Source organism: Stegostoma tigrinum, chromosome 2 (genome assembly GCF_030684315.1).
Source record: "Stegostoma tigrinum isolate sSteTig4 chromosome 2, sSteTig4.hap1, whole genome shotgun sequence".
Lineage (NCBI taxonomy): Eukaryota > Metazoa > Chordata > Chondrichthyes > Orectolobiformes > Stegostomatidae > Stegostoma > Stegostoma tigrinum.
Window position 1 is genome coordinate 12,576,146 of NC_081355.1, and position 27,379 is coordinate 12,603,524.

Here is a 27,379-nt window from a genome sequence, read left to right on the forward strand (position 1 = left end):
GGGTAAATGGGCTACAGTGTTGTGGCCTTCCTTCCAACGCGCACGCTTTGTGCATGTTCTGTTTCCCTGCTGAGATGATGAAATCCCAGCTCCTGTTCATGTAAACTACCCGTAGAGCAAAAGTATTGTTATAGCAGCAAACATTTTAATTGAGTACATTACCATGGAAGGACCAGAATCTTTGTCAAAAAATACCGCAAAAGTTCCCAGCATAAAACTCTTTACACACTGGAATTGCTACTTGTGGTTTGAACAAGTCTGAACTTACACAAGTCTGTAATTGTTGCTCACATGTTGAATTCCTAAATATTGAAAGCTGCACACCAGGTCATTCTTGGATGATTTAACCCATGCTGACTAGAATGTGGATGAGCTGTGGATGTTGCGATGTCAGCAAAATCGATTGGAATGATACTTAAGACTAAATTATGCTCTATAATGGGCTTTCCTTTCCAATTTTTTTTAGCAATCCAAAACAAAATTTGGTTATGCTGGACTCCAGAGGCCTAAATAATTGTCCACATTGAAATTAAATTGAAAAAATTTCACAGCATTGCCATTTGAATTATTTTAAATGTAAACCAGTATTCATTCCACAGTGTGTGCGATCCTTCACGTGAATGTTTTCTGAAGGATGGTGTTAATTTGCTTCTATCTTGTTAGAAAATATCCACAAAGACACAACATCCTGACAGCAAGCTGATGGCTCTGGCAAAGTGACTGCATTGCCACACTGAACTCTGACATTCCTGTACCCACTGTTCATTGGCAATGTCAGTGTTTGATTGCTAATTACTTAACCAAAAAAAACTCAGTTTTCATTTTCTTATGTCCCCTGTTGCAGTCAGCTATGATGAGGATGTTACTGTTTTAATATTTTTATTGTGACTGATGTTTCCAAGTATCTATCTGTGTCCAGATAGTTAGTTATTGTTGGCAACTCCATTCTCTTCAATTACAATGGCTGTAATCTCCAGCAGTGTTGCATTCTGATCAACAGTGAAAACCCCGTTTCATTTTGTTTTTCTGTCCCTGTTGCCTGGGGACAGAGATTGTTGTGACTTGGCCGCGTGATTATTCTTTAGGTTCTGCCAATTCAGTTTCTTGAGCTGTGCTTGTATCGACTGGCCTATTGAGCACAAAAGGAAAAGTTAGTGGAGCCTTCAGCTCCCCTAGATACGAGCAGCCGATGAGATGAGTGTGTCTGAAATAAATTATCACCTCCAGATTTAATGAGGCCAAAAAAAAATTCGAGTAGGATTTTCCACTCTCCAGTCTTGCTTTAGCAGTGGTTGGGGAAGTGAGCATCACTTCTACATTGTCTCATGAGGAATCGACATCCCTCGTGCCATATTTGAAGGGCACTGTGACAGGCGTTCATTCCCTGCAAGCTTTGGAGTGGACACCAGGATCTCCACATCCTGCCCTCAACCTCTCTTTCCTCATTCAGCCTTTCCTTCTTTTAGTTAGACTGACCTGCTGCCTCCTTGACCCATTGCCATTACACTCCATGCTCCTTCCTGCTGCCACCTGATCACAATTGTGGTGCAGGCAAACACACATCCCAAAGAGGGCAAAACATCAGCTACATCACTGCCGAAGCCCAGCAAGTTCACTACCTCACCTATGCTGCCTGCCTCTTGATAGACAGTCAGGAATTGACTGACATCTATGTCTTGCTCGGGGTGAAATGAATTGGATGGGGAAAGTAATTCTGGCCACTGGGCTGCATAGCCTGGCTTTGTGTTTGGATGGCTTTATGACTTTGCAAACATGATCGCTTAATAGTAAGACGGTGGGTGGGAAGGATTTGTCCAGCATGATGGTTGGGGAATGCCCCAAGTTCTCACTGTGGGTATTGGGAGAACATTGGCTGGTTTGTTTGCGGGCCACAAGAAACTAATAAATGTGTTCCAGGCCCTCAGGCTGTGGTCGCTTTCACCAATTGGGTTGTTACGCCTCTTCTGATCAAGATTTTTGGGGCTGTGAGTTAAAATTGTTGTCCTCCTAAGTGCATCGAAGGATGCATAGCCTTTACGTAATTATGGGGACCTCTGGCGAAAAAGAACACAATAATTGTCTTAAAATTCAATCCCTCAAACTAATGATAATGCCTTGTCATTGATAATGTGTGGTAACCTTCTGACCTTTTTATATTTGAGGCATTTACGGCAACAATTACTGTATTTACTTACACCTTGTCACCTTTCTTTTTCCAGCATTTTCCCAGAATCACTCCGATGGTTGTTGGCCACACACCAGCTACAAGCTGCCAAAGAGTTATTTGTGGAGTTTGCCTGCAATAATAAAATAGACATGGAAGATGATGTCAAAGAATTTCTTCCAGGTGAGATGACATTGCCAAGGTGGTTGAATAATTGAATTGAACAGTCAAGTTGCTGAATGAGAGAAGTTCCAACTTCACTTTGTGCTCGAACCAATCATTTTATGATTTTCTTTGCCCCTTCATTTAGAATTTGACAAGGAGCCAAAGTTAAGGCCTAAAAAGACATTCATCATCAAGTTACTTCATACGAGGATCTTGTGGAAACACATTTTGGTACTTTGCGTGAATTCGTAAGTACCTGTCTTCTTAAAAACAACTTTTGAAAATATGTTCATGTATCATCTTGTGTTTTGCATGTTGGGTACAATAATGGTTTGCTAGCTGTGTCTGACACAGATTTGCCACAGGGACGATTGGAGAGTCATCAGGAGGAACCTAGCAGATGGACCCCCCCCCCCCCCCCCCACACACACACACACACCCACACACACACCCACACCCACACCCACACCCACACCCCCACACACCCCCACACACCCCCACACACACCCACACCCCCACACACACCCCCACACACACCCACACACACACCCACACACACACCCCCACACACACCCACCCACACACACACACCCACACACACACGCCCACACACACACACACACACACACCCACACACACACACCCACACACACACACCCACACACACACACACACACACACTCTCTGCACTTGCTCATCCTGGTTTCTGACCCACTTGTAGTAGCTGCAGCTCCCCATGTTGAGATTGCATGTTGAGCTAACAATCAAACTTAAGGTTTTTGTACCTTTTTTTATGTAGCTGCTACTGATCTATTTGACACACTTAGCTATGGCAAGAGCAACATTGTTCTGGCAGGCTGTGTGTGCTTGCCAGTAGGAGTACAGTAGGCCAAAGGTTGAGAATAACAGCGAGTGTTAGTCATGAGCTACAGGTAGGTCAGGATCATACTCTGTGGTCTGGAAAATGTTAATGAGGTGAAAGGCTAGTCGCCATTTTGCTATTGGGAGAGGTGAACATGGAAGCAGCTGGATAATATGTGGAAAGATACCTAATCCAAGTAATTATAGAAATGTGTGATTTTTTTTGCTCTAGAATTTTCTGGAGATTTCAAATTAGAGATGGACGTGGGGGAGAAGGGAAAAGATAACAGGGAAACAAACTGAAAACCTTTAAGTCTTTTCAAAAACAGTATAAATGGTCAATGTAATGGAGGAATTCACCAAGGAATGGGCCTGAGTAGGATCGAACAAGGTCCAAAGATTTGTCCCACCCCCAGCACCTGTTGGTGCTCCATTCATCCTGTAATAAAGCACAACTCCTGGGACCCACATGGGTGAGCTAAGTAATGCCTTTTTAAGTTCAATATCTTTTGCATGGACTCCCCCGCTACATTGAGAAGCCCATAAATCGGAGGAAAATTGGATCTCATCGGCTGTCTATAAAGTTTCACCTTTTGAAACTGTGTTTAGACAATGCCTTTGTTTTTATATTTTAAACTGGTAGATTCATTGGGTTGAACCTTTGCTCCTGTAAGCTAGGTACTATTAGACAGGCACTGCTGGTTAGAGTGCAGTGTGCCATCAATTCTCAAATGTTTGCAAGGAACAACCTCCAAATCTAATTTTCCTGGTAAATATTTTTGTTCAGTTGATAAGTTTGAATGGATTAATCAGGCTGACAAAGCTACGAGCAGACAAAGTTGCCCAATCTGTATAACAAGTCCAGTTCAGGAGAAGCTATGGTATGAAGCAGCTTTGGATTAAAGACTGCATTTGTGATAGGTTATTTTATTTCCCCGATGAGAAACAGATGTAAGCACACTCCAAAAGCCTTGGGAAATTCAGATGGTGGTTGGAATATTGTTGAGGTTCACTCTCTTTAATATTAAAAGGTCTTTGAAGTCATTAATTAGATGTCTGGCTGATAATTCACTGACCAGCATTGAAGATCATATTTGATAGAGACAATGGGATCAAATGGTCTTTTAACTTTACTGCATTACTCATGGCAGTAAAAATTAGAAGCCAGTTTTATGGCTGTCAAGTAATGATACTGTGCAGCTGTCACAATAACTTTTCTTGATTAATTATTGGACTGGTTTTAAAACTAATTTTCTTTCATTTTTTTAAAAAAAGCTCATTGAGCGTGATTAAAAGGCACCATTTAATTTGGAAGATTTAAAGTCATTGATATGTCACATGTGCCTTGCCCTTGTGATTTAAGATTGTCGGGACTGGAGAAAACTATGCCCTTTTTTAACCTTGCCCACCAAGTTGATGTGAAATGGATTCAGGTCAATGGAGAGTGAAATTGGCTGTTTTTAAAATGGACGTCTCTTCAAAACCCTTACCTTGGCCCACAGGCCTGGTTAGGTTAAAGGTTTCTTTTTAAATTTTTAGCCCAATCAGAAGAGTCAAAGCAATGCAATCTTTGGAAATGGAGGCTGTATCTGCCACTTGCTACAGAATGGGGGATGCAGACACCAGCACATAAATAGGTTTCAGAGATAGTAGGAACTGCAGATGCTGGAGCAACTGAGATCACAAGATGTAGAGCGGGATGCTGCTTGGCCTGCTGTGTTCATCCAGCTCTACACCTTTTATAGCACATAAATAGGATTGGGATTAGACTGTTTTGATTTTTTAACCCTGCTGCGCCATTCAGCAGTATCAGGTCTTCCACCAACATCTGTATTCTGTCACTCTCCTCCTTTATGTTCTTCGATTTCTTCAGTCTCCTTCTTTAGAATTTACTCTGACAGAGCAGCCAAAACACTTTGGGACAGAAAACGCTCAAAGGCACTTAAGGTCGAGTGAAGGAATGTCTACTTCTCCCAGTCCTAAAATGGCAGCCCCTTTTATTCTGAGAGTATGACCTCTAGATCCACTGGACTGTTGATTCCAGAGACCCAAGTAGTACTCCTGGATTTGAATCTCCCAACAGCAGATGGTGGAACTTAAATTCAAAGTTTAAAAAAAAAAGTTTTGGAATTAAGAGTCTAATGTTGACTGTAAAAAAGACAGCAGATTGTTGGGCGACATCAAGTAGGATATTTGGCGTGGCCAGGTTTTCCACTCATCATCCAAAGGTTTGTCGAGAACATCATTGCAATCTGTTAATGCCCCCAGGAATTTTTTTAAAAGGATAGAGAGCGTGTGTGGGGCAGTGGGGGGAACGGGGGTGCAGAATCTTGATGGAGAGACCAAGAGACAGGGAACATCTACACGGGGGGGGTGCGGGTGCTTGGGGGACCCAAATATGAAAAAGCCTTTTTGAGAGACCTCCCATCCCATTTTTGCCCAAAGCTCTTGCAGAGTGACTTTTGAACTTCCTTTAGTTGGGCTGGAAGCAATGCTTAACTGGTCGATAATTGGCCTCTTAAGGGCCTGAATTGAGCTAAATGTGGGCAGGTCATTCTTGACTTGCCCGCGCCTCTATAAAATAGAGCATGGGACAGGGTAGTGGACATTGAGGCATTGAGAAGACCTGTTGGGGAATTTTACAGTAACCCAATACTTGTCCCTTGCCAGAAACCCCATGTAATTTTTTATCTGCACTCCTGTTCTGCTGTTTAAGATCTAATGATTCAATAAAGTCGTCATTTTCTTTTTGAAGTTGAGGGACTATGGGTCCAGCCTACCTGAGCAACGCTCATGCAGCGTCTCATAAGCAGAATCAGGCCATTCAGCCCATCGGGTCCATTGTGCCATTCGATCGTGGCTGATATGTTTCCTAATTCCATTCAACTGCCTTCTCCGTGTAACCTTTGAATCCCTTACTAATGAAGAGCTTATCTAAATCTGTCTAAAATATACTCAATGACTTGACCTCCACAGCCCTCTGTAATAATAAGTTCTACAGATTAACCATGCTCTGGCTAAAGAACACCCCCCCCCCCCCCCAACCTTGGTTCTAACGGGTCATCCCTTCACCCTGGTGCTGTGCCCCTAGATTCTAGTCTCTTCTAGTCCCATCAGTCCTGGAATCATTTTGGTGAACCCTTGTACTTTGTCCAAGGCCAATTCAACTTTCCGCTGGTAATGAAATCAATTCATTCATTGGAACAATATATCCTTTTGTTCAGCCGTCAGGTAAGTTGAAAATGTGTTGAACCAAGTGCGAAATGAATGTATCTTGGATAAATTAAGGGATGATTTGTGTTGAATATCCAAACCTGAACACTGTACATTTTAGGGAATCCAAAACTAAACGGCATAGGTTTAAAGTGAGAGGGAAGGACTTAAAAGGGACCTGAAGGGCAACTTTTCCACAGGAAGGGTGGCATGTGTGTGTGGAATGAGCTGTCAGAGGAGGTAGTGGAGTTAGATACAATAACAACATTTCAAAATTATCTGTGTGGGTATGTGGAAAAGAAGGCTTTAGAAAGATATGGGCCAAATGTTAGCAAATGGGAGTAGGTCATATTGAAACATCTAGTCAGACTAAAGAGTCTGTTTCCAAACTGTATGACTCTATATTGCTCCTGGTGGTCTCTGGTGTGATTTTGTACTAAAAGATCATATTTGTACTGTTTGACCAGTCACCTTTTTTGTTTTATTGACTCAATCTCAAAGCAAATGACAATGCAAGGAAATTATTATGTCTCTTTAGTAAAAAATGTGTTAGCTTGGTCATGGAGCATGAAGCATTCCAAACACCAGAAGCCAGTTTTTTGTATGTCCTCCAAACTGTTCTTTCCTGAGAGTCGCATTGTTCCCGCTAGGGAGTATGCTGTTGTCTTATCTGCCAGGAGGAGTAACAGGAATCTACTCCAATTATTTCAAGGGCTTAACCCTTGGACCTTTTTCCAATACCTCCCTTCTTGTGCTTACTTCTGGGAGTCATGAAAATAGTCTGATCCAAACTGATTGGCCTTGTTGAGATAAATGTGTTTACTACCCACTTTTTCTGAAAGAGATTGTGAGCATTGATGTAAAACCATCTATAAGATTTCTAAAGTTCGTTAGTGCTTAAAGTTGACTTTGTTAGTACTGAAGCAAGCTTTCACCCAACCATGTTTTTGGGAGGAACAATGTGAGTTCAACTCCCGGGAAGTAAAGTTTTCCCTGTGCTTTCCTGTGAATGTATTGAGCGATTGGAGAGACAGTTTCATCCGTAATAATGACATCCTCTGAACCTCCTTTATTAAAGCCGTTTTTGCTGTTGACCACACCGTGGCGATTTTTTTTTAAAGAAACTTCACTCCCAAGAAGGGAGTGTCACTAACTAGGCCAATGTTTATTGTTCACCCCAGAAGGCAGTTGAGAGTCAACCACATTGCTGTGGGTCTGGAGTCACATGTAGGCCAGACCAGGTTGGGATGGCAGTTTCCTTCCCTGAAGGACATGAGTGGACTAGATGGGTCCCCTCCGCCCAACAATCGACACTGTCTTCATGGTCAATATTAGACTCCTGAATTCAAAGTAAAAAATTTTTGGAATTAAGTTCCACCACCTGCCATTGGGAAATTCAAACCCAGAGCATTACCTGGGTCTCTGGATTAACAGTCCAGTGATAATACCATTAGGCCATTGGCACAATATGTATAATAACTGCCCATCAGCTAAGTACTTAATTCACCAGAAATCTTTTTATCATCTCATCTCCGAAAATACCAATTGGTTCTGGGGTCAGGTTCCATCTAAGTTCGCAGTCTCCAATAACTTCTCCAAAGTGGCTATTGTCATTGTTTCTACATCAGCAGTGGAGGTCAGTTGCATTAATCCTACCGAGTGAGGCTGTAGGTGCTTGCTCGTAGAAATGCTCAATTGAAAGGCTATTGGAGGTTTAGCTTGCCACCCAAAATTTGAACTTGTCTGCAGTCTCAGCTCCTCTATTCTTCTTCAATGTTGCAGGCTTACAGGATTCGGGATCCATAACTGTTTTGCAAAGAGTCTGATGGAATGTGATGTGAACGGTTTAAAAAATTTCTACACCCACTACTATATCATGGAAGTGATTGGCATTCTTTCCTGTGCTGTCATGTGTGTCCTCGTGGGACTAATGGGCCGCAGAGGCACGTTGCTTCTCTTCACCATTCTCACTGCACTGGCTTCCCTCCTTCAGTTGGGCCTCATAAGCTGTAAGTTCTGGTTTTGCTCATTCTACCAAAGCCCCTACTTGTCCATTCTTTGTGTGTGCGTGTGCTGGAGGTGATGCTGTCTTCAGGGTTGCATTTTATTCAGGAGCAACTGTCTTAAATTTTGCATGAGGTAGACAGATTCACTATAGAGTTTTTAGATGATTGGAAAGGGAAAGGTGACATGTTTTACTGCATTCTAACCATCAGGTAAGCAATGCTTTAAAACTACCTTGGAAAATAAACTCAAAATACCATCCTGAGTTGTAGCAGGTCATCTAACAGTCTGCCATTGGTGCTTGCGTTTCAAGTGTGTTGTTGGAAGTCTATGTTGATAAAGTAATAACAAAAGAAAACAAGTGATCCAGGATCTGAGTAAACTTGATTTGCAATCCTTTAATTTGCTTCGGGTTTTTTTCCTTTATTCATTCGTGGGATGAGGGCATCACTGGCTTTTCTGCCCATTTATTGCTCATCCCTAATTGCCCAGAGGGCAGTTGAGAGTCAACCACATTGCTGTGGGCCTGGAGGCACATGTAGGCCAGGCCAGGTAAGGATGACAGTTTCCTTTCCTAAAGGACATCAGTGAACCAGATGGGTTTTTCCAACAATTGACAATGGATTCACGGTCATCATTAGACTGTTAATTCCAGATATTTATTAAATTCAAATTCCACCATCTGCCCTGACTGGATTCGAGCCTGGGTCCCCAGAGCATTATCTGGGTCTCTGGGTTAACAGTCCAGCGATAATACCACTCGGCTGTTGCCTCCCCGTTGCAAAGATTAAAATGTTGATAGAATTCTGAAAAAATTACAGAACTACAGAGAAGGAAACATTGGTTTAAAGATGAAAAATTTAAAAATCTTTTCTTCTAACAATTTAAAATCTCCTACAATTCAAATCTGAAGGAATCACATTCCACATGGAAACTATATGACCGCAAGACATGAGCAGATGTAGGCCATTCAGCCCATCAGGTTATCTTGGTCATTCAAAGAGAGTGTCGTTTCTATGATCACCTTCAACTGCATTTTCCAGCCTTTTTCCCCATAACCTTTTGATCCCGTTACTGATTTAAAAATCTGCCATAGTGTAATGACCCAGCCTTTACCACCTTGTGTGATAAGAACTCCACAGATTGACCACTATCTGAGAGAAGAAAGGCCACCTAATCTGTTTTAAAAGGGCCATTCCTTATTCTAAGATTATGCCTTCTGGTTCTCTGCTCCCCATGACCCTATCAAGTCCCTTAAGAAATGTACATCTTCCAACAAGAATGCCTCTCATTCTTCTGAACTACAAATGTTAATTTTAAAATGCAGGTGAGCTTTTCTGCCAGTTATTAACAATTATCAGCATTGACAGCATTGATTACCTATCAGCAATGAGTCAGATGACTAGAAGCTATTTTAGAAAAGCTAACAGGAGTGGTGCAACTCTGACAGCAATCATTTTGGGTGTTTGATTTTAATCTTGTATCCATCCCTTAAGTGCCAGTAGCCCTATGCTGTTTTGACAAATGTTTCTAAGTATTAGTGGAAATTGAGCAAACTTGATATTTGGTCCTACGTTGCATGAGACTCTTGTTTTATTCATGTTTGAAGGCTATTGTAATTCCCAGACTCATGATCACCAAGATTCAAAATAATTTCCATTATTTTTCTTCTACCTGATATTTTTCTCTAGTATCACATAGACTACAAGGTTAGTGATTTGTAGAACTTTATTTGGTATACACAGACACTTTCTAGGAATTTCTATTGCTCACTTTGAAAATGGGTAAAGTTGCCCTGATTTTGAAGTACATCCCAGGTTATGAGGAGAAACCTTGGGAGGGAAAAAGCAGACCTCTAACCATCCTCTTGCTAATCCTCACCAACTGCAAGGTGTGATATGGGTGGACTACTAACATTGTACAGCTGAGTAAAGGAAGGGAAGAAGGGATAAACTATGTAATTAATAGGTCTGTTAGCCTAACGCCAGTGATTAGGAAAATGATCGCAACAACAGCAACAAGGGATTGTATAAATCAACATTTTAGAATTGGATTAATTGGGAGCAGCCATGATAGATTTGTCAAGTAAAAGGCATGCCTGGTGAATTGATTTGCATGTTTTGAGGAGGTAACAAGAGGGGAATTTGGGAAGGATTTTTGCGAAGGTTCTACATGGCAGACTAGTCTGCCAATGTAAGAAGCACTGGAATTGAAGGACAAGTGCCAAGATGGATCCAGACTCCGCTCAGAGGCAGGAAGCCAAAGGTAGTAATCATTGAGTGTGTTTTATGATTGGATGGCTGTTTCCTTTTTGGGGTTGTACAGGGTCCCTTTCCTTTTGTGGTAAATATTAATGATTTTATCTTAAGTGTAGGGGGCATGGTTAAGAGGTTTGCTGATAATTTAAATTGACTGCATAGACTCATAAAACATGGAAATGGACCCTTCAGTCTATCTAGTTCACACTGACCATGTTCCCAAACCAAACTGGTTCCATTTGCCTATGTTTGGCCCATATTCTGCCCGCCCACCCCCCTCTTCTTTCCCCCCCCCCCCGCCAAACCTTTTCTATTAATGTACCTATCCAGATGTTTTTCAATGTTGTAACTGTACCTGCACCCACCAGTTCCTCTATACCACTCTCTTCCACATCTTCCATCGGGCAGAAGATATACAAGTGTGAATATGCATATGGACAGCTTCTTTCCTGCTGTTTCAGACATAGTAGGAAGTGCAGATGCTGAGGAATGGACTTCTCAAATGTTCATTCTGATCTCCCTATGCACCTTCTCTGCAGCTGTAACATTCTGTGCTACACTCTGTTCTGCCATCCTGATGCAGTTTGTATGGTATAATCTGGCTGTATAGCATGCAAAACAACATTTTTCATAGTGACAACAATAAATCAATCACACTTTTTTAAATCAAGAAGTTGCCCCTCATACCCTTTTGAAATCTTCCTCCTCCCTCCTTAAAAATATGCTTCCAGTTTTGAACCCACCCACTCTAGGGAAAAGACCCTTGCTATTCACCTTATCTGTGCCCTTCATGATTTTATAAACCTCTAAGGCCACCCGTAAACCACCTACACCCTAAAGGAAAAGTCCCAGCCTATCCATTTTGTCTTTATAACTCAACCTTCCGTTCCCTGCAACATCGTGGTAATTTTGAACTCTGTCCAATTTAGCCATATCGTTACTAAAGCAGGACAGCCAGAACTGTACACTATGCCAGAAAAGGCCTTACCAATGTCCTTTACACCCTCAACGTAACATCACAACTCCTGTACTTTAAATGTCTGAGCAATGAAGGCAAGCGTACCAAACTCCTCTTTAACCACCCTGTTTACATATGATGCAAATTTCAAAGAATTATGTACTGCAACCCCGCAGTGTCTCTGTTCTGCAACATTGTCCAGGGCCCTACCATTAATTGTATAAGTCCTGCCTTTGTTTTACCAAAATGCAATACCTCCCGTTTATCCAAATTAAATTCCATCTGCCACTCCTCAGCCCATGTACCCAATTGATTAAAATCTCTTTTGTAATCTTTAGCCTCTTTCACTGCCCACCCATACCACCAGTCTTGGTGTCATCTGCAAACTTATTAACCATGTCTCCCGAATTCTCATCCAAGTTGTTTATATAAATGACAAACTGAAATGGACCCAACACTGAGCCCTGTGGAACACCGCTACCCATAGGCCTCCAATCCAAAAAACAACCTTCCCTTCTCCACCCGCTGACTCCTACTGCCAAGCCAAACTTGCCCAGAATCCCATGTGATCTAACTTTACTAACCAGTCTACAATGTAAAATCTTGTCAAAGTTTGTGTAAACAACGTCAACCACTCTGCCCTCATCAATTTTTTTGGTTACTTCCTCAAAAAGCTCAACCAAGTTTGTGAGATGCGATTTCCCATGCTCAAAGCCATGCTGACTGTCCTTTTAATCAATCCTTTCCCCTCTAAGTGTAATTCCTATCTTTCAGCATCACCTCCATCAAATTACCCACCCGGTAGTTGATAGTTAAAGAAAGCTGTATACTGTGCGAAAATATCAATAGACTAGTTAACTGGGCAGGAATTTGGCAATGGAATTCGGCAATGGAATTCAATCCAAAAAGGTGAGGTAATGCTTTTGGGGAGCACCTGAGAACAGGCAAGGCATTTTGCAATAAATGAGAGGATTCAATACGGTATAAAGGAACGGGGAACATTGGTGTATTTAGTGATTGATAAAGGCAGCAGCGCAGGTAGACACAAAGGCACATAGGGTTTTTTTGTTTTTGCCATGACATGGAGCAGGGAGACCCAAAGCCAAGGAAGTTATTCTGGAGCTGTCTAAAATAGTAGGTTAGACCATAGCTAGAGTACTATATATGGTTCAGCTCAGTTCATTGCATGAATTATGTACTTTAATGGATAGGGTAAAGAAGAGATTCTCCATGAGTCGAGAATCATAATTCTGAGGAAATATTGAATAGTTTGGCATTGTTTTCTTTGGAATAGGGGAAGCTGGAACGAGATTTAATTGAGGAGCATATAATTATGTAAGCTCGAATAAAGTAGATAGGAAGAACCTGTATTAATTAGCAGAAAGATCAATACCGAGAGAACATAGCTTTGAAGTAACTAGTGGAAGGGTTGTAGGGAAGTTAAAAGCTCTTTGTCATCCAACTTGTGCTGGGTTTAGGAACTTGTTGTCAGATAGTAAAGTAAACGCAGAAACCAAGCAGCATCAGAGGAGCAGGAAAGCTTGACATCTTCGGGTTGGGACCCTTCTTCAGAAAAGAAGGTTCCCGACCCAAAACGTCAAGCCTTCCTGCTCCTCTGATGCTGCTCGGCCTGCTGTGTTCATCCAGCTCTACACCTTGTTATCTCAGATTCTCCAGAATCGGCAGTTCCTACTATCTCTAGACGCAGAAACCCTTGTTTTTGAAGCGCAATGAGTTTGCTGTAGATTATGCTCAGATGCACAGTGAAATTTTTTTATTAAAAAACATCCATGAGATTGGTTTCATTGGGCAGTAAATGCTGGCCCAGTCTCTAATTTCTTGGGAGAAGGCGGTAAACTGCTGCCTTGAGTAACTGCAGTCCTTCAGTGTCGTGGCACATTGGATGTTAAAAAGAAAGTTGCAGGATTTTAAGAAAGCGACGTTTTTTAAATGTATTAAAGGCATCAGGGTATAAGGGAAAAGGCCAGAATGTGGCTTAGAGATACAGGATCAGCAAGATCATATTGAATGGTGGAGCACACTCGAAGGGCTGAATGGCCTAATCCTGCTCCTAGTTTCTATTTTGCCCTTGTGTCAGTGAAGGAACAAGGATGAAATTCCAGGTGAAGATGGATAGCTCTTTTTATTGACGACGTTTGCATTGGCTTGAATGGCTGCCTTAAATCTTCCCCCATAGTGTTCAGTTCTGGTTGCCTTGCTATAGGAAGGATATTATTAAATTGGAGAGCGTTCAGAAAAGAGTTACAAGAATGTTACTGGGTCTGGAGAGTTTGAATTATAAGGAGAGGCTGGAAAGGCTGGGACATTTCTCACTGGAGCGTTGAAGGGTGACCTTTAGAGGTTTATGAAATCCATGAAGGGCATAGATAGTGAATAGCAAAGGTCTTTTCCCTAGGGTCGGAGAGTTTAAAACTAGAGGGTATAATTTTAAGGTGAGAGGAGAAAACATTAAAGCGACCCGAGGGGCAGCTTTTTCACACTGAGGATGGTTCATATGTGGAACGAACTGCCAGAACCGAAAGCGGTAGATGCAGGGACAGGCAAATTGATAGTTTAGTTTGGGAAAGTCAGTCAGCATAGACAAGTTGGACCGAAGGATCTGTTTCCCTGCTGTATGACTGACTCGAGTCAGAAATGTGCTCCTGAAATATAAAGCATAGCGTTGTTTCACACTTCCTCCCATCTATAAAACTGGATCTGGCCAGTCCTTAAGATTTGGAATCTTCTAAGAAGCTCCATGAAAGTGTCTCAAGTTTTCTTTGTTTTCCTTTTGTGTGGCGAACATGAATCTTCAGATAAAAGACAGCACTCCACACCAACTTTGCTTCAGAAATGCTCGTTGATAAATAATTTCTGGAATGGTTTATTTGTAAGTTTACGTAATCGTGAAATAATGTTTGAAAGCTACCCTGTGCTGTAACTTGCAGTTGGAAAAACCTGTTTGCTTATGTTTGTATTCAGATAGTTTCTTTGGAAAAGCAATTCTTCGAAATTGCTTTTGACTGGCCTGTACTGTTGCTATTACTGTGTTTCTGTTTATCAATTTCTGCTGGGTGTGACAATGTAGTGAAAATATTGCACTAAGTTTTGCAAGCAGAGGAATGTGTGGTTTTTTTGTTTGAGCACTGACTAATTTTGTGCATGCACGCACCCTGTATAGCCCTTTAATACTTAAGTTTCAAAGATCAGACTGTGTCACTGAAACTATTCTGTGGCTCAAAGCAATAGTTCTACAGCCAAATGTCCTCTAAACCAAAGTGCTGGAGAAACTCTGGTCTGGCAGCATCTTGGAGAGAGAACCAATTATGATTTTAACCCTCCATCAGAACTGGATTCGTCAATCAGAAGAGTTGTCTAGACTTGAAACATTTAGCTTGCACTCTCTCCATGGATGCTGCCTGACTTTCTGTAATCGCCAGTATGTTTGTTTGTTTGTTTTCAGTACAGATTCCAGTATCTGCAGTACTTTGCTCCTTACCCACCTCTTCGTAGCTTACAGCTGACTAAATGTAGTCTCACCATGACAAAAACTTGGGTAGCAGGATAATCATTCTACTGGGAACTGCTCACTGAAAACTAATGCCTTTTTAAATCAGATTTGTTAAACTTTCTTATGTAGCCACGAACCAAACTGGACCCAAAGGGTGACACAGTGGCTCAGTGGTTAGCACTCCTGCCTCACTGCACCAGGGACCCTGGTTCAATTCTACTGCACATGGACATTCTCACCGTGTCTACTCGGGTTTTTCCAGGTTCTCTAGTTTCTTCTCATAGCCCAAAGATGGGCATTTTAGGTGGATTGGCCATGCTAAATTGTCCATACTGTCTAAGGATGTGCAGGGTAGTTGGATTAGCCATGGGAAATGTATGGTTATGGGGAGGAGTGCTGGGTCTGGGTGGGATGTTCTTCAGAGGGTCAGTGCAGACTCAACAGGCTGAATGGCCCCTCTCTGCACTGAAGGGATTCTGTTCCAAGGACTGGGTGAGCATTTGGCTACGTAAGTATTAATAATACTTTAATATCATGTCTATGATGAATTGGGTCAGAGTTTTAACCCCATTAACTCCTCCAGTTGCTTCTGTCTGGTAGCAGTCTGTCTGATCGATTAAACTCTGCGGCTCGGTGTGACAAAGCAGCCAGATTCCTAAAGCTGAAAGACAGAAATCCAACCCGTCGAGCTCATCATTTTAAAAAAAACTCCCATATGCTTCAGCAAAGGGGTGGGGTGAGAGCTCTCTCACACTCACTGTTTTTAAATATAAACATTTACAGGGGACTGTTGGAATTTGATGTCTCACAGTTTTGAAAGTTCTTGTTTGCCCGACCCAGCTCATGCTAAGAATTTTTTGGCCGCAGAATGGTGTGCAGTGTGGGGAAACAATTAAAATGATGAAGGAATGACAAGCTGCAAATTTATATCTTTCGATCCACTAACTTTCCAAACCAGTCTTGCAAAGACCTAACATCACCTGACTGAGATTACCTGTCGGATTGTGTACCCCACCCTCAGACAAAGATAGAAAATCAGGGTTGAGTCACTCTCGACTTGTCTCAGTGATGCAGTGAATTATTCATGCTTGAGGCATAACTCCACTTTTTCTCAACCTTGATGAAGTGCTATAATATGTGCCATGACCTTTTACCTTTCTCCTACATCACAGCAGTGAAGACACTTAAGTACTTTGTTTGACTATAAAGCACTTCAGGATACTGTATGGTTGTGAAAAGCATTATTTTAAAAATAAAGTTTTTATCTTTTGGTGTCTAAAGACATGCAGCACCATGGGTGCAAAGGCTTGTGCCAGCTCAACTCTGGTGTGGCTTTGGCAGAGGATCCTATGGGCCAAGTACAATGTTGAGCGATGAAGTTGGACAGCAAAGGTGTTCAGTCAGTTCCCCTGACTTGTATAGTTCAGGCCTCACTGTTTCAGAACAGTGTGTTCAGGACACAGGCTCAGTAGACTTGTTTGGTGTTCTCATGGTGCAGTTGTTCCACACTGCCTTACTTGACTTGGATGTTACAATTCCAGCTGTTGCCTTGTCTGACTCGATTTCATCCTCAAGTAACAAGTTGCTGGGGATCAGAGGGTGCAGGTATGTGAAGCTATTGACAACCTCCAGTGCTACATGACCAATGCTGATTGGCAGCATGTCACCATCCTGCACCATGGTGCTAATGGTCAAACCAACTGTGGCATCTATTGGCAGGACAAGTTCACCAACTTGGAGTTAACACACTCTATGATGTCCATCAGCATGTGCTCATTGCTAAGCCAATAACATCTTGGCCTAGCTTAGCCACTGTCATCAGATGAAAGATGACCCATGAACCCAAAGACATTGTTTCCATGCAGAGAATTGGGCACTGGGTCAAGAGATCCTGACTGTCTATATGTCTGCTATAAGGACACCGGCAAGCAAGATATGTGTGTAACAGATAATGACTCACTGACAACTGGGAGACAGTTGCTCACCTCCTGGAGGTTGCCCTCGTGAAAGGACACTGAAATTACCGGCGTGCAAAATTCAGCGGACCGAGAAAGGGAGGCCAGTAAATTGCTCACCACCTCAGCAGACTGGGGTGCTAGAGTTGGGTACCTGAACTATGCCAGGCAGTGCTTCATCACATTGTCAACTATCAAGGCAGTGACCAGATAGAAGGCTGCCACAGCCAAGCCACATTGTATTTTTTCCTTGATTCTTATTGCTAATGAGATAGTGATGACGGGCCATCTGCTTTGTGCACCAACTGTGTTATGAGGGAGGAAGCTCTAGGTTTCTGACAGTGACAGCAATGATTATAATTCCAGTTAGGCACGTGTGCGGATTGGCAGGGATGCTTTAGGTTTGGAAAGTGCTTTCAAAGGCAGTTTCAAAGGTTCCTTCATGATTCTGCGCACACCCGTCAGCATATCTTCAGGTTGGAAGTCATTGCTGGTCGTGGAAATCTGGCTCGTGCACTGAAAAAGCATCAGATTGGTCAAAGGGTCTCCGAGTTGTAGGGCACCTTGTAGATCAATCACACTGTTCTCACTGTGCGTTGGTACTGGAAGAGGTAAATGTGCAGATTTCCAACATCTGTAATTATTTAGTTTTGTTTAGTTGTGGTTTCAAGAACTGTTGTTCTTTGGTGACATGGGTTTCCCATATTCAGGAACTGAAGTAGTATTGTAGTATGGGCCATACAAGTTTACATGAGGGACAAAACCCTTTTGGAAATACAGAAAAATCACTCCACTGCATCTCCTCAATAAACAAAATGTCTAATACAATTACTGACGCTAATGTCTTTTTCGTTAGCTTTGCCCTGAAACTGAGGCAGCTGTGACTGTATTTGCACAAGGGGAGGTTGCTAATGACTAAATTGCTGAAACATTGGGCCTGGTCTTCATGACACACTGACTTGTGACTGCCGTAGTTACGGACATCAGCCCATCATTTACCTGCCCATCATTTGATGTGCATTATCCAGAAGGAAGGTTGCCATTGTCAGCAACCAGGATCAGAGCCAAACAAAAGGGATGTCCAAAAATGCCCCACTAATGTGAAATAATTTCACATTTTATCAATTCAATGAAATGGTTTTAAATGTTGTGAAGACAGCAGTCAAGTTTGCTGAACTGCTCTGTTCTCTGTACAGAGCAAGTGAGAACTGCTGATGCTGGAGTCAGAGATAACACTATGTGGAGCTGGAGGAACACAGCAGGCCAGGCAGCATCAGAAGGGGAGGAAAGGTGACGTTTCGGGTTGGGACCCCTCTTCAAAGCGTCAGCTTTCCTGCTCCCCTGATGTTGCCTGGCCTGCTGTGTTCCCTGTACAGATACTGCCTGGCCTCCTATTGAGTCTTTTACTCATTTTCAGCTAATGTTTAGCCTTGTAACCGCTCACTGTGATACAGTTTGGCTCCTTCTCCCACATTGGGCATGTTCCTTCACTCCTGTACTGGAGGATACAAAGGTCACTCATTACATTTCTCCACTCCCCCCTTCCACACTATTCTGGGATTCCCACTGATTCCCCGGTGCATCAGCTAATGGGGTATCTTGTATCTTACTTTAATGAGAGCACCATTGAAATGTGAAGCACTGTTCTTTCAGAATAATCTGGAACATTCCTAAAGCTTTAACAGCCAGTCAGTTGGAAGAGTTTCAAGTGTTTTTTTCGTTTCTTTGCTGAAATCACATGATACTGTACAAACATATGGCCGGGTCCATGGAAAGAAAAGCTTATCTTCCATGCAGAAAATGATTCACCACCTTGTAACAAGAACAATGTGTGACACTTTGCTTTGTTATTGTACAGAGATAAGGACCTTGTTTTTAACCATTATCATCTTTCATCTCTGAATGTGCATGGAAACACAAACCTTTCAATTAGGCCCTGGTAGAACTGGTCCTGGCCAAATCTTTCCAGGCTATCTCTTTACATTTGAGGAGCTCTTGTGATGTAGTGGTAGTGTCACTGCCTCTGAGCCAGAAGGCCTGGGTTCAAGTCCCATCTGCTCCAGAGATACGCAATAGTAGCTCCTGAGCACATTGCTTTGAAAATATCTGCTCTCTAACTCCCTTGTTTCAAGAATTATCTACCTAAAACGCATGAGCAACTTTTGCTCCAGGGAAGAGATTTCCATGGATACGCAATCCTGAGAAGAATTTCTTCTTGTCTCTGTCTGAAATGGAAAGATTCATTATTTTTAAACTGTCTCCCTTTATTCTAGTCTCTCCTACATGGGAAACAAGTTCTTTCAACATCCGCCATCTTGGGTTCTCGATCACAATTTCACTTCAGTAAGATCACCTTTTCAGGCTTCTAAATGCTGGTAGATAGAGGACCATCCTGTCCAAACTCTTTGTCTTAGGTGGCATGAACGCCCCGCCCACCCCCCCCCCCCCCCCCCCCCCAACCACCATCCCCCAACCACCATCCCCCAAACCCTATCCCTGCCTCGCAGGAATCAATTAATTCCCAAGGGTTAAAAGTTTAAACACTACAATCGTGCTACAAAATAAAGACTTGATGGCCAAAGTGTCACTTCTGCAACATCAGCACCCAGCAGAGTCCTAGCCAGAGCAGACTCTCTGGGAATCGCTGGGGAAAGTGCTCATTCCCGAGGGCAATTCCCCTGCGTCAGCTTTCCTGCTGTGCTGCTTGGCATGCTGTGTGCATCCAGCTTGTACACCTTGTTCTCCCCTGTCTCAAACCCTTTTGTAATGTTTACAGTTTATAGGGTTCAACTTCCAATTCAGGGATAATTATTCAGGGAAAAGTTACACGATTTTAAACCATATACATTCTGCCGCGAAGGAAACCCAGACGTGAGGTGATCCTTCTCAGTGGACCCCAGAGTTTAAAAACCAGGTCGGAAAGGTCTAGGCCCGTAGCGTCAGCTTTCCTGCTCCTCCAATGCTGCTTGGCCTGCTGTGCTCATCCAGCTCTACACCTTGTTATCTCAGATTCACCAGCATCTGCAGTCCCTAGTATCTCGGGGAAAACACAGCAACACTTCATTGGAGGCTGCACTGAGGATGTTACCAAGCACGTAATGAAATGACTGCGAAACAACAAACCAGCTCGGCGAGTCAACCAACCTCAACACCCACAACCCGAGACACAGATCTCCTCCAAGACCTTTAGACTCAATTTACGATCTAACTCCCAAATTATAGAATGCCTACAGTGCAGAAAGAACCATTTGAGCCTGCACCAATCCTACGAAGAGCGTCCCAGCTCCTCCCACCACCCCCCAAACTTGGGATCCATGACAAATCGCATTGTAACTCATTATGGACCAAAAGTGCAAAAAAAACTTTCCCCTGGATCTCCTGTCTTCCCAGCTCTGCACTGCCACTCCCCCTACCCCCACGCCACACTGCAACTAGGAGGTCAGAGGCAGACATTCCTATGGGGATACAGTAAAGGTTATCCAGTCTCCCCTTAGATTTGCCAATCAATGGAAACCACAGCCCTGTTTAGCCTGAGGTGGCCTCATTGTATTTGTAAGATCATGTCCCTTTCTTCTGGAATCCGAAGGAGAATGTGTTTCTCTAACAGGATCCACTTCATTAATTATCTGGCACGTCTCAATTATGTCACGCAAGTTTTTCTCGTACTGGAAGTACAAGCCTACATCTATGCAAGCTGTCCTCCCATATAACTCTTTTATCTCCAAAATAAACCCTGCACCCCTTCAAAACCTAAATGCTGCTCGATGTCCAGCATCCAGAAATGAATGCAGTACTCCAGACAGGATCTAATTAGAGCTTTGTGCAGCTATAATATATCCACCGACTTTGTATTCTCTATGGCAATGAAAGCCAGTATTGTATTTTTTATAAACATTTTCTTTTGTAATTGTCTATGAACTTTTTTCATTTCTGTAAATGGAGCCCACAAATCTCTACCCTGCAGTTTCTCATTTCTTGCTATTTACAAAATACTTTCTTTTAACCTTATTGGGTTCAAACTGGATGATCATCCTGTGTTGGATTCCATCTACTGCAGTTCTTCCCACTCACTCAATCTATTATTTGCATTTTTCTGATCCTATATTGCCCCCTGCACATTGTTAGTTCTATCTATTAATACTTCTATCCGATCAGCTGTGCTTTAAAATCTAATTCATCCCTTCAAAAACAGTCTTAATTTCAATTTAAAATTCATGACTCATTTTTCCCCAACCCTTCCTCAGTTTATGATAGCTAAATTTGCATCTTTATTGATCACTAACTGTAACTGTAATATGACCTGGCTTCTTGTTTGTTCAAGAATGTACTTGTCTCAGAAAACCAAATACACTCTCAAATTTCCCACTGTCTGGGCTTGCATGTTTCTCTTTCCGTCTGTTTGTGGGGTGAATGGAGGACATATTTGATATAGTTCTTGGAGCTAAAGGGATCGAAGTGTCTGGTGAGAAAGCAAGAACAGAGAACTAATTTGGATCATCAGTCATGTTACTATTGAAAGGTATGGCAGGTTCTAAGGACTGACTAGCCCAATCTTATTTTTTGTTTCTATGAACTAAAGTTCTTTGTGTTTTGAGGCCAATTGGATCAGATTCCTTTTTGATTTTCTTTTTCCAAAAGTACCCCGACACCAGCAAAAGACGGCACTTTAGTACCTTTGGATTCTCAAACTTAAAAGGTAACGAGCTGCGCAAAGATATCATTTCCTGAGCATCTGTGGTTTTGCAGTAACACCTGCAAGTGACTCACACACGTCTTTCAATGTGCATTGAGTGGACGATGTATCCCTGAAGAGAAATCCCACTGAACATAGACTGCTATGATAGACCAAAGTGAAATGGAAAATAGCAGTCAGAGAATAAGAGCAGAGAGAGATCCCTTAAGAGAGGAGCTGGTTGCGTTGTTACCTTGAATGACTAAAGGCAGAGGGTGGAGTCCAAGCAGGATAGCAGTGAGTGGACAGTAGACAAACCCAGAACAAGGTAAATCATCAGGCCTGGAAGAACATGGAGGGAAGCCCTACTTAAGATGAATTAAGATGCTATTGCGTTAACTCTCAATTCAGAAAACATTGGTTTTTTTTCTGCCTTGTACTGTTTTTAAATGCTTCCTTATTTTAAAAATAATAAATTGCCATTCTTCGTTTGTGGATTGAAATGAACCATTGATAAAACTGGATTTGAATTTTTTTTTGTTCTTCCTCATTTTTGATTTAGAAAGGTGGGAATGAAGTCGAACTTTTTTGTCATAACTAGGTTTTGAAATGCTACACAGTTTTGAAATGTTTATAGAAGTTACTAATTACTAAATTGCAAATAGTGGTAGTCAATTAAATTGAGCACGTATCCATTTACTTTTAGATTTGGGAACAGTTCATTGCTGACATTCAACCCAAACACTTCAGACTCCCAAGGTGTTAAAAGATGTGCTAAAACACTCTGAAATGCATAATTTTCTAATAGATGTGACTGACCCTTCGCCACCTCGACAGATGGTCATTTTGACCCCCTCCATGCATGGATCTGGGGTTTAATTTTCCAATGTAGATGAAGGAGTGATGAGTATATTCAAAAGGTCCTGTACCACTAAAACTTGTTTTCGTGTTTTAAAAGCTTGTATTGAGGACACACTTTCAATTGTGCTGTGACTTTTCTTGGAGTTCTGTCAAATCGTTGTTGAACAGCTATTATGAGGTGTTTTCGTGACCGCAATGACAGCAAATCTACTGATTAGAGGTGAAGTCTTACAGACAGGGCCCTTCCTAGGTCATGATGTTAGATAACGCAATTCTGGGGAGGTCCCCCTGTATCAATGGGTAGGGGTAGTAGGGAACCGCATGTGAATTCTAAGTTGTGACGTCTCTCAGCCAATAATCCTTTGAGGCATGCTTATCTTAACATCACTTTTTATGGCATGTGACCTGGTGGTATAGCAATCTCAGATTCCGTTTTACCTCTGGTCATTTGAAGTATACTGTGCTATACAAATCATTTGCTTACTACTAGCCCAGGCACTAATGTGCCTGTGGAATGTAATGTTTACATATAGCAGTGAGCTGAAATAAACACGTGTTGGATTCTTAAATATCGCAAGATCCACACCTGGCATCTTATGTCTTGGTAGATAATTAAGCACTGGAAATGTACACCGGGTGAAATACCCTGTTGGAGGTAAAAGTTGCATCAGACTGCCGTCAATTGAACCTCGCTTAAAAGTGTTCTGTTGTGGATGATTGGTCAGAATGGGTTTTGACACAAATGTCTGACCTGCAAAAATCTAGTTGCGTATGAAGAAATGTCACTTGGACACATTCTGTCATCAGTACATTTTTATGCCACTGACAGCATTCAGGAGGAGAAATTAGAAAATTATACCGGGAGGTGAGAGGGGTAGGGTTATAAATTGTGAAATTATGTATGCTGTATTCGGTGACTTTCGTTAGAGTGCATGTCTTACCCAGTGTTCTGCAGAATCATAGATGCTGGGCAGATCCTGGCTTTGATTCCTAGTGTGTGGGGTGATTGGGCCTGTTTTAACTGCGCTAATGCACCAAGTGAATGTTTCAAAGTAGGGACCACAGTGGATCCAGGAAACCACTGTTAACCTCCTCTGTTTAAAAGCTAGTCCCTCTAATGGGTTCACCTGGTGTAATAAAGTACTGGAAACACCTGTTATCGCATTAAAAATGTTCAAGGTAATAAATATAATTTGTCACTGCGGAAACTGGCCTGGCTTTCTGGAATGTTCTGAATTGTGCTTTGCACTTTAACACATTTTGCATTGCTTTTGGTATTCGAAAGGACACTTGTACAATTTTTTTTGAAAATCATTTTTGTTTACTACTTAGGAACTAATGATTTTCCGCTTCTGTGTCCTACAGTAATAGATGCATCACTGGGAGAACATTGTTTAATTGGCTACTAAAGCAAACAAGGGACTTTGAACCCTGTTTCACTGAGAGATTCCATTAAGGCTGTAGAGAATGAACAGAGAATTGTACACCTGTCTTCTAATACTAATTCCGTAGTTTCCTCGAAGAGAGTGTCTTTGGTCCATTTTAAATACTTCAAATGTAATTAGATTCGAAAAGTCGAACAAAGAAAAGTGACATTTGTGTTTTCCACAGAACAGCCAGTTACTTTTACAAAATCTTTTTCAACTTGACTTGATAGTAGTCCTCTTATTTATCAGAAGGTCCTGAATTTTGTGCCAGCAATTAAAGCACATAGACAAAGTCAACCCTTTCAGTGCATGACTGCAGTGTGCTGTAGTGAGGGAAGTCAACTTTCATGTGAGATATGAAACTGAAAGTTCCATCTGTCAAGTGGGCACTAAGGATCCCACAGCATTTATCAGAAAAGGGCACTGAATTTTCCTGATGCACTGCCCCCCCCCCCCCCACCCCACCCCCCGGCATCTGGATGGGTACATGAACAGGAAGGGTTTAGCAGGGTATTAGCCAAATGCTGACAGATGGGACTAGATTAATTTAGGATATCTGGTCACCATAGACAAGTTGGACCGAAGGGTCTGTTTCCATGCTGTACATCTCTAAATCAGCATCACTGAAGCAGGTTATTGGGCCATCAGTCTTGCTGTTGTCTTTCTCTCCTGCTCTTTGATCAAAACTGGCTGCTGCCAATTAAACAGCAAACTCACTTCAAAAGTACTTTAAACTTGTGAAGTGATTTAGAGTGTCTTGAGGTCAGGGAGATAAAACTGCCACTTAAATGCAAGTTCTTTATCTCAGCAGTCATTTTCCTGCATCTAGCCATTCTCCTCCTCCTCCCCCCTCCCTCCTCATTTTCCTTTGTATTTTTTATGGGGTATGGGAGTTACCTATTTGTTACCTATCCCTAGCATTCAGCGGCTTGTTCAGCCGTTTCAGAGGGCAGTCAAGAGCTAACCACACTGTTGTGGGTCTGGTCAGGTATGGACTCTTCCTTAAGGAATATTAGTGATCCTGATGATGTCTTTGTGACAATCAATAGTTTCTTAATCATCAGTACATTTCTGGAAGCCACACTACCAGAGGGTGAGGAGGCGTTGAAGATGGATTTGAAGTGTATTAGTTATGAGGAAAGATTGGACACAAATTGTTTGTTTTCGCTTGAATGCTAAAGGATGTGGTCTACAAAACTGAGAAACATGGATAGTTGGAGTCAGCTACTAGTTAGTAGCGTAAGGAACAAAGGGGTAAGCTGAAGAGATGTGAGAAGCAAGTTTTTTTTTTAAACACAGAGGGTGGTAAGTGCCTGGAATGCACTGCCAGAGGAGATGGTGGAGCTGGTTACAATAGCAATATTTACGAGACTGCTTTTGACAGAGACCAGAATAGGCAGGGAACAGAGGGGTATGGACCATGTTGAGGGAAAAGGGTTTAGTTTAGAAACATGTCGTGTGTCAGCACAGACTCAGTGGGCCGAATGGCCTGTTCCTATTCTTTATTATTGTCACTGAGACTTACAATTCCAGATTTCTGTTTCCACTGAAAGGAATTGAATTTAACTTCCAGCAGCCAGGAATGGTGGTGATTTTAACCCTTGACCCTCGAGCCTAATGCAATGGATTACAAAAAAATTACTTTGGTGTACACTTTCCACCAGCTCCATTCCCTGCATCAGATTTCGTCTCCATTCTGCCACTGAGACCTGTTGCTGTTGGAAGGGATTCTTTACGCTGTTGTAGTTAGGAGTTGCTATTTCAGGAGCAGGCCAACCACAGGAAGTAGTGCTATACATGTCCATATTGAGTTTTATTGTAATCAGAGTCCCCCACGATAATGCCAAACACACAATGTAGACTCAGATGTATAGCATGCAAAGGGCTCTGTAATTTGGCATCAGTCAGCTTCCAGTCACTTCAGCTGATAAGCCTTGATGCCGGTTTTTTTAACATGATTGCATTTTCATATTTCCCAGGAAATTGGAGGTGGTGCCTGATTCTCCTCAGTGTCTGATTTTTTTCTTTTGTTGTTGCCTTTATTGTATTGCACAGAAATCTTGAACATTGTGGTAGGTACGGAGCTCTCTTCCAGTGCAAGTGGAATGACATGAAATATGTAATGTTTTCAATTCCAAGTAGGTTTTTGCTTAATGAAGTCAATCATTTCTCTCCTCTAGATTTGGCCCAACATTTGCACCTCCCGTTTTCTATCGTGTTCTCCATTGTAGGCATGTTCGCATCTCATTCAGTAGGAAACTTGAGCATCTTTTTCTGCGCTGAACTCACACCCACTGTCATCAGGTAAGGCTGTGGTAGAACAAACATTTTATGGTTTTTTTATTTGAAATATGAATATTCTTACTGTGAATGGAGTGTACACCAGTTCACTTCATAGTGTTAACATGCATGTGGACTGATTCTGGATCATAAGCAAAATATATAAGGGGGAAAGATTTCTAAAAATTCTTTAATTTTATTATGCTTGTCTTATTTTTAACTTGCCAATCCAATTTCAAATGCTGCCCAAATTGATGAGGTAGTTTCCAGTCACAGCCAGTTATATATGAATAAAAATGTATTAATCGCATTGTAGTTGCTCATAGACAGAAATCTATGATCCACAATTGCTCCAATTTTGCATTAAAAATTTTATTGAATGAAATAATCTTTGTGGGAGTGTGAGGAAGACAGTTTAGTACTCTTGGGTGTGAGCTCTTGTAATATCGAGGTCAAAGCTCACTTCGCACAAATGTAGTAAGGCTTGCTGTGGATTGCTGGCTTTGTTGTAGCTTTGCTTTGCTTTGTTATACAGCACAGATACAAACCCTTTGGTCCAACCGTCCATTCTGCATGGATACCCTGAACTGGTCTAATCCCATTTAGCCCATATCCCTCTAAACCCTTCCTGTTCGTGTACCCATCCAGATGCCTTCTCAATGCTGTAATTGCACCTGCCTCCACAAACTCCTCTGTCAGCTATTTCCATTCACACACCGCCCTCCTGTCTGACTGGATATTGTGAAAAGCAGCAAAGATCCTTTATCTCTGCCACCTTTCACCTCTGAGCACAAGAAGTAAAATACATCAAGTAAGATATCAGATTATTTGCACTATCCTGTTGATTGTTCATGTCTCTGAATATCGTACTGTGGTAGCGTATAACTCTGCCCATGGGCTCGTTGCTGGGGAGATGGCGGTACAAAAACCTGGAATAATGATGTCTGTGGGACCACTGTCAATTATCATAAACCCATCTGGTTCACTAATATCAACTAGGGAAGGAAATCTGCCAGCCTTACCTGGTCTGGTCTACATGTGACTCCAGAC

General features: G+C 42.1%; 1 protein-coding gene across 5 annotated transcripts in view; it reads left to right on the forward strand.

Moving 5' to 3' along the window:
* LOC125466610 (solute carrier family 22 member 23-like) overlaps positions 1 to 27,379 on the forward strand; it is an 85,366-nt gene that overhangs the window by 47,189 nt on the left and 10,798 nt on the right. For all 5 annotated transcript variants that reach the window (XM_048561381.2, XM_048561341.2, XM_048561371.2 and 2 more), the window contains 4 exons: positions 2,220 to 2,347; positions 2,475 to 2,577; positions 8,186 to 8,412; positions 26,230 to 26,353. In XM_048561381.2, coding sequence (XP_048417338.2) covers positions 2,220 to 2,347; positions 2,475 to 2,577; positions 8,186 to 8,412; positions 26,230 to 26,353 — 582 coding nt within the window. The remainder of the gene's footprint in view (positions 1 to 2,219; positions 2,348 to 2,474; positions 2,578 to 8,185; positions 8,413 to 26,229; positions 26,354 to 27,379) is intronic.